The sequence below is a fragment of the Strix aluco genome, chromosome W (genome assembly GCF_031877795.1).
Source record: "Strix aluco isolate bStrAlu1 chromosome W, bStrAlu1.hap1, whole genome shotgun sequence".
In the NCBI taxonomy this organism is placed as follows: Eukaryota; Metazoa; Chordata; class Aves; order Strigiformes; family Strigidae; genus Strix; species Strix aluco.
This window is the reverse complement of record NC_133970.1, coordinates 24184267-24201473: the sequence shown is the minus strand read 5'-3', so window position 1 is coordinate 24201473 and position 17207 is coordinate 24184267. Positions and strand designations below refer to the sequence as shown.

The following is a 17207-nucleotide window of genomic DNA, read 5'->3' as shown; positions in this document are numbered from 1 at the left end:
GGTGTCCCTTAGGGGTCCATACTGTGACCAGTACTGTTTAATATCTTCATCAATGACATAGACAGTGGGATCAAGTGCATCCTCAGCAAGTTTGCAGATGACACCAAGATGTGTGGTGCAGTTGACATGCCTGAGGGATGGGATACCATCCAGAGGAACCTGGACAAGCTGGAGAAGTGGGCCCAAGTGGGCCTCATGAAGTTCTACAAGGCCAAGTGCAAGGTCCTGCACCTGGGTTGGGGCAACCCCTGGTATCAATAGAGGCAGGGGGATGAAGGGATTGAGAGCAGCCCTGTGGAGAAGGACTTGGGGGTACTGGTGGATGAAAAATTGGACATGAGCCAGCAATGTGTGCTCACAGCCCAGAAAGCAAATCATATCCTGGGCTGCATCAAAAGCAGCGTGGCCAGCAGGTCGAGGGAGGTGATTGTCCCCCTCTATTCTGCTCTATTGAGACTCCACCTGGAGTACTGCGTCCAGTTCTGGGGCCCTCAGCACAGGAAAGACATGGACCTGTTGGAGCAGATCCAGAGGAGGTCACAAAAATGATCAGGGGGCTGGAACACCTCTCCTGTGAAGAAAGGCTGAGATAGTTGGGGTTGCTCAGCCTGGAGAAGAGAAGACTTCAGGGAGACCTTATTGCAGTCTTTCAGTACTTAAAGGGGGCTTATAAGAAAGATGGGGACAAGCTTTTTAGTAGAGCCTGTTGCAATAGGAGAAGGGACAACAGTTTTAAAGTAAAAGAGGGTAGATTTAGACTAGATATAAGGAAGAATAAGAAAGATGCCCCATCCCTGGAAACATTCAAGGTCAGGTTGGACGGGGCTTTGAGCAACCTGATCTAGTTGAAGGTGTCCCTGATCATTGCAGGGGGGTTGGAGTAGATGACCTTTAAAGGTCCCTTGCAACCCAAACTATTCTACAATTCTGATTCTAAAAAACGCACTTCAGATTCTGAGTCAATCAAGGAAACAAAATGCTCTTGCCAGGTTTTGGATTTCTCTAGGTAGGTATCAACACTGCAACATAGCACTCTTTACTGCTGTGACTGTGGGAAAAGGAACACCACGCAAATAATCCGTTGTCACTTACATACAGAAGAAAAACATGAAATAAAGACCGCTGATATCTTGTCATATTTTACAAACACCATTTTGATAAGAGAATAAAGAGTTGTTAAGATGTAAGAGAGTAAAACATGTCTTTTTTTCAGATTAAATAGCTTATTTTGTCTATGTATCTGATGGAAGAAGGAAAATGATGTTACCCTGTATCTTTACCTGGATTTCAACACTTGTTTTTTATGAACAGAAGCTTCCTTTAATGTTCTTCTCCCCACATAATGGTCCTGGAAATCTGAATTGTTCCTTTCACATCATGAGCTCAAGTATGTGAAGTGGAAATCTCTATTTTGCCCCATCTTAAAGGACTGTTTCAATTCCATAGCAGCATTTTCTCCTACTGCTGCACAGAGGGAGTTTGCCAGTGAGGAGAAAAAGAATAAAGATTTGGTGACCAGGAGATGCAAGCTCACTCATATGAGTTATCCAGTCTTTGACTACAATTGTAGTTTGGCCTTACACTATAAGTTGCAATTTTTTCCATCCTAGTATTCTGTGCTGCTAGTATCCAAAGTGGTAACTGGCTATTTAATTTCATTTATGACAAAACTTATGAGAGGAAACATATGCTCTAATTTCTTTGCTTTTTTTTAGGCATTGGGGTTGAGATCTTCAATGCAAAGAGATGCTCAGTAGGATATTCTTAATTGTCTAGGTATAACTTTCATTGAAATTTGAACATCTTAAATGTCTGGTTTGTGGCATGACCAACAAAGTTTTTATTTCAATTCTAATATTCAATTCTATTTTATCATAAGAAATTGTTATAAAATTATATTCAAGCATTTTCAAGCTCCAGCCATCAACTGGCACCGTTTCTTATTCCTGAAATTTTGAAATGAGTTGTGCTGTGCTATTCCACAAACTGTATATTTGTTGGTTAGAAAGATCCCTTCCTTTCTATTTACTTTTGTTAAAAAAACTCTTTCAAGTATCGTACTGTATAATGACATATAGTTTGGAAGAAGACCTTTTCTACAAGCTTTTAAACAGTATTATGGAAGATTTTCTATCCTAAAGTTCCTGTAAACATAATTTTTCTGAATACCTGAAAAAAACCTGGTGGTACAGGACCTACTGGCATGCCATCTCCTGGGGGAATGTTTCCTAGCACTGGACTGGGAGCTGCTGCAGCACTCTGAAAAGAACAAAGGGAAAATAAACCTTTGTCATTGCAAGGTAGGCATAAAAAACAAAACAAAACAAAAAAATCCCCAGAAAACCTGCCATGACCAAAATGCAGAAAGTAATTCTCCAGATATATCATAATGTCACTGTTTCATCTAAAGGTAAATTAAAATTGTATAGTGTTTAGTCTTATTTTATACAAGCAGAATGATTTGTTAAAGATGAGGGAAAGGATGCTAGAGACTGTATGGACATACAAATATGTATTGACTAGATAGATCTTGACTAGGTTTTTTTAAAAAAACGTATCTCAGTGTGTCTATATATACACAACCAGGTATGTAACTTGCACACTTTTTTTGTATTATGTGTATAAACATTCCCACACACGCATACAGATATATATGTAGCATAAGGAAATCAAATTATGCATTTCATGAGCAATTTTCAAGCACTTTAAAGATAATTTCAGCAGACTACTATTCCTTCAGAATTATATCAAGCTTCAAAACATGATTCTGTCATATTTTGGAATGCTCATGATACTACGAGCAATACTCATAATTTTAACAACCCTCAAAATAACCACCATGATAAATTAGAAGAATTCAGGTTAGATTTTTGCAAAGGAAAAGAAAAAAAAAAGTTATTTCTAAGAAGTGAATCAAAGAATGAAATTAGTTACCTTTGCATATCCTTCAGATGGAAGAAGCAAGTAAAGAATATTGCTTCTGTAAATTTATAAGCAGGAGACCATCACAAAAAGTAAAGCCAAATCATTATTGTTGTCATGTATTGGAACCTCAGTCACTTTTAATTTCCCACAGTCTTTCTTCCTGCAATTTGTTTCTGTTAAGGCACAAGACTGAATCACCTATAAAGACTTACAGTCTTTTGTAAAAGTACTCATGCACACACAATGCAAAGTGAGCCTAATAAGGCACAGATGATTGCCAGTCTGGAAATGTTGGTTGCTGTAAATGATAAGTACACCACAACAATTTTGATTGATACAGGAGCACAAGTTTCAATGATAGATCAACATAATTATGAAGATAAAGCTCCTTTAAAGAAAGAAGCAAATTCAGTAGTAAGTGTTAATGGTGCAATTAACACTTATCTGGTCAGTTGTACAGGCTAAATTAATATTGTCTAATGGACATACCATACAACTGTTGTTATTGGGCAAAAGGAATATTCCGGGAATGGATATTCTGAAAGGACAGTCTTGGATATATAGCTGGGGCAAATGGGAAACTGGCAGTCCTCCGGTTACAGAAGGATTTAGTTAAAAACTAATTAGTTAATAACTAATCTCCATATGATTAAGCCTGTAAATCTGCTACAAATAGCCCCATTCCTGCCTAATAGTAAACCAGGTAACATTTCTCAGAATAAACTACCTGCTCCTGCCATAAAACCTGTGACAGAATTAAGCAAATAAAGCAATGGGGTATTATAGAAAAAAAACCCCAAACATTCACTATATAACAGCCTCATATGGCCCATTAAAAAAACAGACAGGACATGGCACATGACTATTGACTATAAGGCTGCTGTTCCTAACATAGTAGATATAGTTAACACAATAAATTAACATGCTTTTCTGTGACTGGCAGTGTTAGATATAAAAGATATGTTCTTTGTGTTCCCAATACAAGAGCAAGACAAACCAAAGTTTGCTTTTACTTGGAGTGGAATACAATACACCTTTAATCACTTACCCCAAGATTTTAAATATAGCCCCACCACTGCCGATGCCATGTTAGCTAAAGAGCTAGAATCAATCATCTTCCCACCTGAAGTAACAATTTTACAATATATAGAAGATATTCTAATTGGAGGACCAGATGAGGAAACGGTTCACCAAAGTATGAACATTATTGTCCAGCATTTACATGAATTAAATATTAACATTCCCGACTCAAAACATCAAGGACTAAGTCAGGAGGTTACATTTTTAGGCACTCTGTGGATAGGAGGATGGAAAAATGTGGCAAAATCTATATTAGCAGAGATACAAAGCATTCTGGCACCTTCTGATAAAAAAAGATTTGCGAGATTTGTTAGGAACCTTCGGGTTTTGGAGGTCACACATTCCTGAATTCAGTATTTTAGCAAGACCTCTGTATGATTTGCTGAAGAAAAAAGCAGTATGAAACTGGGAACAGAAACATCATGAAGCAATAACTGCTTTAAAAGATGAAATTTTATTTACCGGTCTATGGGACCCAGCTACCTTACACACCCATTTAAAGTACATATAAGCATAGGTGATAAGGGGTATCAATGGGGATTATGGCAACAAGATGTGCAAACTAAAAAGGATTACCCTATTACCTTTGGCTCTAAATCCTGGCAAGGCTCTCAACAGAACTACACTCTGTTTGAGAAAGTGCTATTAGCCATTAACTCAAGAAAGGGAAATCAAATTATGTGTGTCTATTCCTATTTTAAAAGCGATTTTAACTGGTAAGTAGTTACCCCTAGGTAGCACAAAACACTACATACAGTGCAGCATGTATATTGATGTATATACATCACCAGGTGACAAGTGATGGGATGAATAAAGAAAAAAGTCTATCAAGAGTGTGTAGAGCAACTCGGGATGCCTGTGGAGTACTCCCAGCCACCCTCCACCCTGCCTTGGGACCATGAGACAAAATCTGGGGTATGGTTCACAGATGGGAACACCCAGCGCATAGGGAAACAATGGAGAAGCAAAGCGGCAGCTATATTGGTAGAGACCAGAGAAATTTTCACAGAGGAAAACGATGGCTCAGCCCAGCTGGCAGAGCACAGAGCAGTGGAGATGGCCCTGGAGCAAAGAGCCACTTGTTTCTATATGGACTCATGCTGTATGCGCCAGTGCCACCCAGTGGCTAGAGAATTGGGTGAAGAAGAATTGGCAAGTAAATGGTAGAGACATGGGGAAATCACATTGAAAAAATATTTATGATATAGCTCAATCTAAGAATCCATAGAACATGTATCTGCCCACCAGAAATCTAAAAACCTTGAGGCTAAGTGGAATCAAATGGCCAATGATTTTGCTAGAATAAATGTAGTACAAAATTCTGAGGCAGAATGGTGAGGTAAATGGTTACATGAATGGCTAGGACACACTGGGAGTTATGATTTGTTTCAATAGGCTGCAAGGAGAGGATGGCCTGTGTCAGAAGTTCTGGCAAAACAAATTGTAGACTCGTGTCATTTTTGTCAAACAGTGGTACAGTACACATCAAAAAGACAACAGTTTATCAATCTCAGTGAATGTAAACTACTCTGGGAAACTTGGCAAGTAGATTATATCAGTCCCTTAAAGCAAACACCTGAAGGCTGGAAATACATCCTCACAAGAGAAGAAATAATTAGTGGTATGGGGAACATGCACCCCACCAGAGCTGCAACTGGTCTAGCAACCATTGCTGGTTTAAACCAGTGGTTTGCTACTTTTCCTTTTCTCAGAGAAATACAATTTGATAATTCATCACATTTTAAGAATAAAAGAGTGCAAACTTGGTGAGCTTCAAATGGAGTACAATGGCCTTTTCATGTACCATATCTACCTCAAAGTAATGGGATAGTAAAACAATGGAATGGACTACTAAAGCAACAGCTACACAAGAGCAAATCTATTCATACCTCTAAGTGGGTAATCCATTTGTGGGGAGTTGTAAGATGGCTAAATAAGCGGCAAATTCCCATGGGAACTCCCATAGATAAGGGATTCATGTCAGTAGCTGCATGAATTCCTGTTAAAACAGAAGTGAAACCCTATTGAAGTTCTGGAGATGAGGTTATAGTTAAACACCCAACTCAGGGATGGATATGAGTGACTGTTTTCCTCTACAAAGGAAAAGGAGTATGGAATGTTGTAGACACTAAAGGGAGTAAGTTAACAAAAATTTAGGCTTCGATTATGTCCAAGACCTAGATGTCTTCTTTTACAGGAAAATGTGGGACTACCTTATCACTGTGGAAATATGGATAACTGGAACATACACCCGATCTGTCTCTAACAGGTTCTGCCTTTTCACATTGCCCCTGTGTGAGAGACAACTTGTAAACACAGGTCCTGAAAGAAACAGGCCTGCGAGAAACAAGGACTGAGAAAAACAGCCTGAGAAAGAGATAAAGGATAGCAGAGGGAGTGGAGGCCCTCTGAGCTAAGGAATGTCTCAAACACTTGCAAGCAATGAAACTATAGTCACAGGGTGGATAGTGTGGAGGTCGAAGCTGATAAGGCTGCCCGAATAACACAGGATGCAGCTGGAAGGGGGAGCCCTGTGGAGACAGGACGGCTCTGCTCTGATGCACCTGGTCAAGTTTCAAGGGCCATCTGTCTGGTGAATGACCTTTGCTTCATTATCCACGAAATGCATATTAAAGTTAATACCCCTGGATATGCTAACGAAGACTAACAAGATCATGCTAATTACATCATCCCATGAAGCACCTTACCCCTCCCCATACATGGGATACGTAGGTATGTGGGTCGACCTAGGGGACGGACCCAAGGAAAGTGGGTATAAATCGAGGGGGAGCAAGCGAGGGGGGGCCGGTTCAGAGAGTGAAGCAAAGAAGACAGATGCCTCCTGGAACCCTCACTAGCAGGATTGACACAGGAACCCAGATCAGTGATCTCTGTTCCTCTATTCTCTCCATCTCCCTCCTTTCCTTTTTCCCCTTTTCCTTCACTACCATTAAGAAATGCAAGGCATACTGTATTGCTTTTCATAACTCGTTATATACTTAATCAGTTATCGTATATCCAATTAGTACATTGTGGGAAATTAATAAATGTCTGGACTTTGAGACTTGTCTCACCGTTGTCCACTCTGTTGGGGATTTACAAATCTGAGTCACTTGTCTCCCTCATCTGAGCAGGACGTGACACCATGGAACAACTCAGGTGTTGAACACCAGTCACAACCCATCCTTGAAACTGCAGTTACAGGAGGAATACCATCTGTATTAACATGATGTCAAGGACTGATAGTAGGTGTTAATGTTACACCAACCCTAAGATATGAAGTTAACCTTAATTTTACAGTGATAACACTGGATGGGAAGCTGCATATGCTTTTAATAAAAAAATGAAATGGGTATTACAGTCATATAAGGTGAATAATCATAGTTTAGTGGCTCATAAGAATTGCACTTTAACTATAAACAATGAGAACAATAAAATAATATACAGCAATTTTTCCATAAACACCAGTAATAACCAATAGGCAAGTCAATGTGAATAGACAAAATTAAGATGCCACTTGTTCATGATTCTGTATCTTATAAAACATCCCAAACAACCTTTTAACAAAAGTACCCCCCACTTAATACAATTGCATGATGGACAAGAGCCCATGGCTCCAATATTAATGCCAATGAGCATACATTTGAACTTGAACAATGTGGGCACTAGCACATGGATTAAGGCTTGTGCTATTACAGAAACATGGTGGAATGTCTCCCATCACTAGAGTGCGCCAATTGATGGCTACAAGCTCTTTAGGAGGGATAGACAAGGAAGAAGAGGTGGTGGGGTGGCGCTGTATGTTAGGGACTGTTATGATTGCTTTGAGTACAAGTATAGTGAAGACAGGGTGGATTGTCTTTGCATTAGAATCAGGGGGAAGGCCAACAGGGCAGATGTTGTAGTAGGAGTCTACTATAGGCCACCCACCCAGGACAGAGAGGTGGATGAAATATTCTATAGGCATTTAGGAGAAATCTCACAATCGCTTGCCCTTGTTCTTGCAGGAGACATTAACTTCCCAGACATCTGCTGGAAATACAACACAGCAGAGCGGGACCAGTCCCGGAGATTCCTGGAATGTGTGGGAGACAACTTCCTGACACAGCTGGTGAGAGAACCGACCAGAGAAGGTGCCCTGCTGGACCTCCTCTTTGTGAACAGAGAAGGACTGGTGGATGATGTGGTGGTTGGAAGACGACTAGGGCACAGTGAACATGAAATAATAGAGTTCTCTATTCTTAGAGAGGCCAGGAGAGGGGGCAGCAGAACTGCCATCGTGGACTTCAAAATGGCTGACTTTGACTTGTTTAGGAACCTGCTTGACAGAATCCCTCGGGAGACGATCCTGAAGGGTATAGGGGTCCAGGAAGGCTGGGCACTCTTTAAGAAGGAAGTCTTAATGGCTCAGGAGCAGGCGGTCCCCAGGTGCTGTAAGAGAAGCCGATGACAGAGAAGACCACCCTGGCTGAACAGGGAGCTTTGGCTGCAACTCAGGGAGAAAAGGAAAGTTTACAGCCTTTGGAAGAAGGGACTAGCCACTCACAGTGATTACAAAGAGGCTGTGAGGCTATGCAGGGCGGAAATCAGGAGGTCTAAAGCCCAGCTGGAAATTTATCTGGCTTCAGCAGTCAAGGGTAACAAGAAATGTTTCTATAAGTACATTAACAGCAAAAGAAAGACCAGGGAGAGCCTCCATCCCCTGCTAGATGCAGGAGGAAACATGGTAACAAGTGATGAGGAGAAGGCTGAGGTGCTTAATGCCTTCTTTGCCTCAGTCTTTAATAGCAAGACTAGTTGTATAGAGGGAATCCAGCCTCCTCAGCCAGGAGACAGAGACTGGGAGAACGACCCCCCCGCATTCCAGGAGGAGACAGTCAGTGACCTATTGCATCACATAGACACACACAAGTCTATGGGACCGGATGGGATACACCCAAGGGTGCTGAAGGAGCTGGCTGGGGTGCTCGCCAAGCCACTTTCCATCATCTACCAGCAGTCCTGGCTGACCGGGGAGGTCCTGACAGATTGGAAACTGGCCAATGTGGCACCCATCTATAAGAAAGGTCGGAAGGATGATCCGGGAAATTACAGGCCTGTCAGCTTGACGTCGGTGCCCGGGAAGCTGATGGAGCAGCTCATCCTGAGTACCAACAAACAACACGTGGGACAACCAGATGATCAGGCCCAGTCAGCATGGGTTTATGAAAGGCAGGTCCTGATTGACTAACCTGATCTCCTTCTACGACAGGGCGACCTGCTTATTGGATGAGGGAAAGGCTGTGGATGGTGTCTACCTTGACTTTAGCAAGGCCTTTGACACCGTTTCCCACAGCATTCTCCTGGCAAAACTGGCTGCTTGTGGCTTGGATGGGCACATGCTTCTCTGGGTAAACAACTGGCTGGATGGCCGGGCCCAAAGAGTTGTGGTGAACGGAGTTAAATCCAGTTGGCGGCCGGTCACGAGTGGTGTCCCCCAGAGCTCGGTTTTGGGGCTACTCCTGTTTAACATCTTTATTGATGATCTAGATGAGGGGATTGAGTGCACCCTCAGTAAGTTTGCGGATGACACCAAGTTGGGTGGGAGTGTTGATCTGCTCGAGGGTAGGGAGGCTCTGCAGAGAGATCTGGACAGGCTGGAGTGATGGGCTAAGGCCAACTGTATGAGTTTCAATAAGGCCAAATGCCGGGTGCTGCACTTGGGCCACAACAACCCCCAGCAGCGCTACAGGCTTGGGGAGGAGTGGCTGAAGACCTGCCAGTCAGAGAGGGACCTGGGGGTGTTGATTGACAGCCGGCTGAACATGAGCCAGCAGTGTGCCCAGGTGGCCAAGAAGGCCAATGGCATCCTGGCTTGTATCAGAAATAGCATGGCCAGCAGGGACAGGGAAGTGATCTTACCCCTGTACTTGGCACTGGTGAGGCCGCACCTCGATGACTGTGTTCAGTTTTGGGCCCCTCACTACAAAAAGGACATTGAATTACTCAAGCGTGTCCAAAGAAGAGCAACGAAGCTGGTGCAGGGTCTGGAGCACAGGTCTTATGGGCAGTGGCTGAGGGAACTGGGGTTGTTTAGTCTGGAGAAGAGGAGGCTGAGGGGAGACCTCATCGCCCTCTACAACTATCTGAAAGGAGGTTGCAGAGAGCTGGGGATGAGTCTCTTTAACCAAGTAACAAGCGATAGGACAAGAGGGAATGGCCTCAAGTTGATCCAGGGAGGGTTTAGACTGGATATTAGGAAGCATTTCTTTACAGAATGTGTTCTTAGGCGTTGGAATGGGCTGCCCAGGGCAGTGGTGGAGTCCCCATCCCTGGAGGTGTTTAAGAGTCGGCTTGACATAGCGCTTAGGGATATGGTGTAGTTGAGAACTGTCATTGTTAGGTTAACGGTTGGACTAGGTGATCTTCAAGGTCTTTTCCAACCTAGATGATTCTGTGATTCTGTGATTATAGTGACCTTCTCTATGACTGGTGGCTAGAAAATCCTAGACCAATAGGACACAGAACTAAGAGAGATGTCATCCAAACTTTGTTGGGTGGAATTAGTAAGGGAACAGAAATATTGAATTCGTTTGATATTGAAACCGTAGCAAATAAAGTGTCAGTATCGGGAGAAAGTGAAGCTGGTGTAACCAGAATGACTGCAAGCTGGCTATCAACAGCTTTACAAACTTCAGTACAAGACTGTCAAGGCACTTGGCACCTCTGGGGACATACTAATGTATTTCGATGATCCCAGTTACTAACCACCAAAGAAGTCATCTCTCCTTTTTATTATATTGTGTTTCACTTAACTAGTATATCAGGTTATGTCAGATTTGAATAGCTATTGGAAGTAGTCAAGGACAAACCTTGGAATGAATGTTGCCTGACTAGAGATAAACTCAAAGGGGGATGGCCTAAAACCATTGAAGTCCCTTATTATAATGCAGCTACAGATGAGTTAATATTCCAATTGCTAGAAACTGGACAGATGAGGGCCACTCATACAGAAATAATACATTTGTGCTGATTTCCTGTCATTCCTAAAGTCTTTAATGAGAATATGTTGGTACATACAGTAGCAGGAAATCATTTGCATTGTAATATTAATGATACTTATAAAATTAGTAAACATTAGTTTAGTACATTAGTACATTAGTACATCACTGGTCACCAGAGAGAGATCAGCACCTCCCTTTCCGCTGCCCCCCTTGAGGAAGTTGTAGACTGTGATGAGGGCACCCCTCAGCTTCTCTTCTCCAAGCTGAACAAGCCAAGTGACCTCAGCCACTCCTCGTAAGTCTTTCCCTCGAGACATTTCACCATCTTGGTCACCGTCCTCTGGGCACACTCTAAAAGTTTGATGTCCTTCTTATATTGAGGTGCCCAAAATTGCCACAGTGCAGTGTAGAGTGGGACTCCCTCGACCGGCCAGCTATGCTGTGCTTGATGCACCCTGGGGCATGGTTGGCCCTTTTGCCTGCCAGGACAATGATCTGGATGATGGGCCAGAGTGTACCCTCAGCAAGTTTGTATATAATACAGAACTGGGAGGAGTGGCTGATAGGCCAGAGGGTTGTGCTACCATCCAGAGGTGCCTCGACAGGCTGGAGAAATGGGCTGACAGGAACCTCATCCAGTTCAACAAAGGGAAGTGCAAGGTCCTGCACCTGGGGAGGAACAACCCCAGTATATGCTGGGGCCACCCAGCTGGAAGGCAGCTTGACCGAAAAGGCCCTGGGGCTCCTGGTGGACACCAAGTTGAACATGAGCCAGCAATGTGCCCTTGCTGCAAAGAAGGCTAACGGTATCCTGGGCTGCATTGGAAGGAGTGTTGCCAGCAGGTCGAGGGAGGTGATCCTTCCCCTCTATTCAGCAATGGTGAGGCCACACCTGGAGTCCTGTGTCCAGTTCCCGGGCTCCCCGGTACAAGAGAGACATGGACATACTGGAGAGAGTCCAGCACAGGGCCATGTAGATGATGAAGGGACTGTAGCATCTCTCCTATGAGGAAAGGATGAGAGAGCTGGGACTGTTTAGCCTGGAGAAGAGAAGGCTCAGGGGGGGATCTCAATGTATATAAATACCTGAAGGGAGGGTGTAAAGAAGATGGAGCCAGGCTCTTTTCAGTGGTGCCCGGTGAGAGGACAAAATGCAGTGGGCACAAATGGAAACACAGGATGTTCTGCTTGAACATCAGGAAACGCTTTTTGACTGCGAGGGTGACTGAGCACTGGCACAGGTTGCCCATAGAGGTTGTGGAGTCTCCCTCCTTGGAGATACTCAAAAAGCTTTGTGAACATGGTTCTGGGCAACCAGCTCTAGGTGGTCCTGCTTGAGCAGGGTGATTGGACCAGATGACCTTCAGAGGTCCCTTCCAACCTCAACCATTCTATGATTTTTTGTTTCTGTGACACCCCTCCACATGAACGTAAACTGGCCTGCACTCTGCTGCTAAACAAATCAAGAAGAACACATTGGGAACATTAGTTGTGGCATACCGCTCGGCCACCTTCAACTCCAGTTCATGTACAGCAGCACTCAGTGGTGGCTACCAATGTACCGTAACTGATGTTACATCCTATACTTGTATTGTTGCTAATTATCATATTGTAATTTTTTGCGACCTTGATATTGATCTGTTGTGGGAATTAAGAATTGGTGGTTAGCAAAATGTAAACTGACCTTTAGGTTAGAAGAATGATTGTGGATAAATGAGGCAACATTACAGAACACCAAATTGTGAGTGTGAGAAGCAGCAGGTCGGAACACCACCAGCAAAAAGCGTGGAGAGCATGTGAGCAGTAAACAGACAAAAGCTGAAGGTCAGTAGGATGTAGAAGTAGAAATGAACCTATGTAAACAAGTGGTAATAAATTGGGAGCTTGCAGACAGTGTGGTGGCATTTGTTCTTGGCAATGCTCCCCCTTCAACAAACTTGAGTGAGTTTGTCACGATTCAGCGTGTCTGAATCTCGAGAGGCGACTAGTGCTGTGAGTAAGGAAGGGTAGTGATAAGACCAGCTACAGACAGGACCACTACCATTTAGAGGATATAAATCATTATGAATAGTAACAAAGGCTGGAAAAAGCTAGCTGAGAAATGTGAAAAAGAGGGATGGATAAATCCTTATTGGAATTTTTCATGGGTATAAGAACATTGTAGTGATCCCAATAATATTTGGTATTAATTTGAAAAATGGAATGGTTCTAAAAAGTTGAAGAGAGAGGGGAAATCAGGCTTGTGCTGTTTGTTAGAAAGTTGCTTGAGAGCTGTAGTGGAAAAGATAGAAGAGGAGTGTGGTGGTTTAGTCTGTATTTAGTCTGTGTTCATGCGTGCTCTGAGTGTCTGTCTGTGATCTGTGTGGCCTGCTGTGGTGGTTTAGTCCCTGCCGGGGTGTGAGACCACACAGCCACTGCCCCTCCCCCACAAAGGGAGTGAAATACAAAGCCCCAGGGCTGAGATAAGAGAGGTTTAATACAACAGTGCAACAGCAACACAGCAAACAGCAACAATAACAATAACAGTAATAACAATGAACAGAGCAAGATATCTACCGATACAGCAGTGAGAGAGAGAGATCGCACAACACACGCGTTCACTGATTCTCCCGCGCTCCCACGCTTGGGCGCCAGGAGGTGACGTCAGCATGGTATTGAATAACCGGGCTAGAGCTTCCCCCCACTGCTGGGGAAACTTAACCCTATCCTAGCTGAACCAGGACAAGGAGGTATGTAAGAACAGTATGCTAGAAAGAGAAAAAGAAACAGTAATAAAAGATAACATGATGTATAAAACATGATGTACACTACTAGAAAGTCAGAATAGATTCTTAGAATCAAAATTTCAGCCTCATATCATAGCCAATGCCCACATGTGTAGGGATTACTTACTACAGTCTACTCAAATAGACCCTGTTTAAGTGATGGCTGTTATGTATACCAAGGACCATGAAAGGTCAGGAGATATCTGGCTTGATCTCCACCCTCTTGATCTTCTTCATGATGATAATTCAGATTATCCATGAGAAGAAAATAACATTAAAGTGATTGCTCCCATGATAAAAATAGAGCAAACACAAGGTGCATCTCCTCAAACAACTGTGAGATATTTTACCTCCTTGGAGTTAACTGATCTCCAAACTGAATTTTCATCTAAACGTGGAGATACACCCCTAGACTCTGAAAGAATGTGATGCATCATGAATGCATTGCATTAGTAAAGACAGTCCAGAGTGAACATATTGAAGAGAATTAGCAATATCAGTGCAAATATGTAAAATTCATCATACTAGTAAAAATTTCTAGCAAAAATGTGATTTAGAGAACATCCTGGAAGAACAAACTTCTACCTGTTTTTCTGAGAGTCCGACAAACTGAATGAATGGACTGAGCAAAAACATCCAGTTGCAAAACTGGCTGCAGACGGTATTAATAAATTGTATGCACCATTTTTCTGAAGAAAAAACAAACAAACAAAAATACCTAAGAAACTTCATGTTTACTATAGATCTCAGAACTCTGAAGTCTATAGCAGCATTTACTGAAAATATTACATGGTGTAGGAACTCCTACCATTCATATTCCTTTTGCTGAGACTCTAATCACTTTAATAATAAACCTGAAAGCTTTTCTTAGATTAATCCAAAATGTCATATCTGATTTTGAATGAGAATCAGAAAAGGCTTTTGATGTACTTTGAACTACTGTAAGTAATGCCAGACATACTTAAGCTTTCATTCCTCTTTCTAAATCCGTGCTTCAGAGAGGTCAGGTCATGAGAATTTTGGCAAGATCTTCAGAAATAATAACACTTAAATCCATTTCTCTGAAATTTATATTTTTCATCAAGAGTGATATTTTCATTAAAAATCTACCTGTATTATATATGGAGTATCATTTTACATTTAATCTAAACCTTAATGTGACTAAGACATAATTCACTTCTCAAGCTCAACTACTCAAATATAGATACAATTGGCACTTAACCTCATGTTAAGGATAATTTTGATATCTAATAAATAAACCAATTATCATTTTATTTTAAAAATCAATGAGCTTTCTAATCTAAATGAATTTAGATGTCTTTAAAATTATGGTATAGGAATATCAATATAATTTTGTCATATATACATATGCAACCAAAATATTTGATAACCATACTAAAAATATTCTCTCATGGAGGATATTAAAACAATCAATTCAATAAAATTAACAAAAGCAATGTTTAAGATTTCAGGTCATTTTGTTTATGTTCATATGACATTAATACATAGGTAATTTACACAAGCTGAACAGGGAACATGAACTCTTTTTAATACTATGTCATAATTTTATTTCACAACATGACCTAATATTTATTTTATGTGTTGCTATTGTTATCAATAAGTATATTGATAAGCAAAATTACCAAGTGATAGAACAGGACCTCACTGTCCTATGCTTTGTAGACAGGGAACAAAGAGATGATCCTGATGAATAAATTCACAGTTTAAGTCCAAAGCAGAGGTAATAGGTAGCTACAGACAGACAGCGTGTAAAGTATTAAGAGAGGAACCTTTGGTTAGCACTGGGAAAAGTAGACTCAGCATTCCGGGTGGCTTGATCTTGTCAGGCTTTTTACAAAGACTTTGACTGAAGCAGAGACATGTAAGGAGAACACAGGAAAACTACAGCTGCTGTTAGTACTAAGTTTTTAACACTGATAACAGCATACTATTGGCAGGAAAAGCAGAAAATATTTAATATCTGGTAGATATCTCCTTGAACCCCATGTTTAAAATTCATACTAAGTTTAAATAAGACTCTGCTAGTCAGTTGAAAGCTATGAGATGAATGTACAAGTTCATAGGAAAATCAAATGCCTCTCCAAAACAGTATTGCTTAATTCATCACAGCCAGTGATGCAAATTAAAAGAACTGTAAATAAACACAGGAACAGAAGACTAGTAGAGGCCATTATGTTTAGCTGTGACAGTCTTTGATGCACCAAAATAGGAGGATTAACAGCAAAATAATTCAAAAGGCAACTGTCTTCATTACTTTCTCATACCCTCCCTTTTCCAACTTTTTTTTTTTTAGTTTAACACAGCTTTCAGGTTGTTGTGTCATGAAAGCATGGATATATACACTGCACCAAAAATCTAACCACTTATTACCTACTTACTACTTATTATCTTAAAGAATACAGAATCACAGAATGGTTGAGGTTGGAAGGGAGGTAATCTTGTCCAACCTCCCCCTGCAGGGGCCACCTAGAGCCAGTTGCCCAGGACCATGTCTAGATGGTTTTTGAATATCTCTATGTAAGGAGACTCCACTACCTCCTTGGGCAAACTATTCGAGTGCTCAGTCATGTTCACAGAAGGTGTTTTCTCATGGCTATATGAAACCTCCTGTGTTTCAGTTTGTGCCCATTGCCTCTGGTCCTTTCACGGGGCACCACTGAAAAGAGCCTGGCTATATTCTCTTTGCACCCTCCCTTCAGGTATATATATATATTAATAAGATCCTCCCTGAGCCCTGAGTTGCTTATACGACCCTCTGGTGTATCAGCCACTCCTCCCAGTTTTGTGTCATCTGCAAACTTGCTGAGGGTACACTCTGCCCCATCATCCAGATCATGAATGAAGATGTTAAACAGGACTGGACCCAGTATTGTCCCCTGGGGTACACCGCTAGTCAGTGGCCTCCAACTAGACTTTGCGCTGCTGATCACCACCCTCTGGGCCCGGCCATTCAGCCAGTTTTCAATTCACCTCCCTGCCCTCAGAATCCTGAACTCCACCATCACATGGTCACTTCAGCCAAGGCTGCCTTAGATCTTCACATCCCCAATGAGTCCCTCCTTGTTGGTGAGGAGATCCAACAGAGCACCTCTCCATGTTGGCTCCTCTATCACTTCAGATTCTCTCTATACCTTCTAATTCACAGAATTTCATGCATTCTCCAGCTTTATGCAAACAGATAAAAAACAGATGAACAGATGTGCAAAAAGGACATATTAAATTTTATTATATTTTACAGAATATTTTTCATACAAATATGTGGTCTTCTTTGGGAGAACAATTAAAAACTTGCCTTTCTTTTTTTTTTTTTTTCCACTGAAGGACATAGGATAAATATTCAGTACTATTTTTACAAGTTCATGACAAGGGATTTTAATTTTTATTTTTTTTCCCCTGGAAAGACAAATGATCAATGATTATTATTTACAATTTA

The 17207-nt window shown here is 41.7% G+C and overlaps 2 protein-coding genes across 8 annotated transcripts in view; one reads left to right on the top strand and one right to left on the bottom strand.

Annotated features, from left to right (window-relative positions):
* LOC141917788 (single-stranded DNA-binding protein 2-like) overlaps nt 1-17207 on the bottom strand; it is a 294301-nt gene that overhangs the window by 68035 nt on the left and 209059 nt on the right. For 3 of the 7 annotated variants that reach the window (XM_074811311.1, XM_074811312.1, XM_074811313.1), the window contains exon 5: nt 2170-2259. The exons of 2 other annotated variants lie outside the window; for them this stretch is intronic. In XM_074811311.1, coding sequence (XP_074667412.1) covers nt 2170-2259 — 90 coding nt within the window. Of the gene's footprint in view, nt 1-2169; nt 2261-2934; nt 2950-17207 lie in introns of those variants that run through there. 2 more of the 7 variants (XM_074811317.1, XM_074811316.1) reach the window with 2 other exon arrangements.
* The window catches only part of LOC141917790 (uncharacterized), a 318604-nt gene that overhangs the window by 163541 nt on the left and 137856 nt on the right, over nt 1-17207 (top strand). The window lies entirely within an intron of this gene.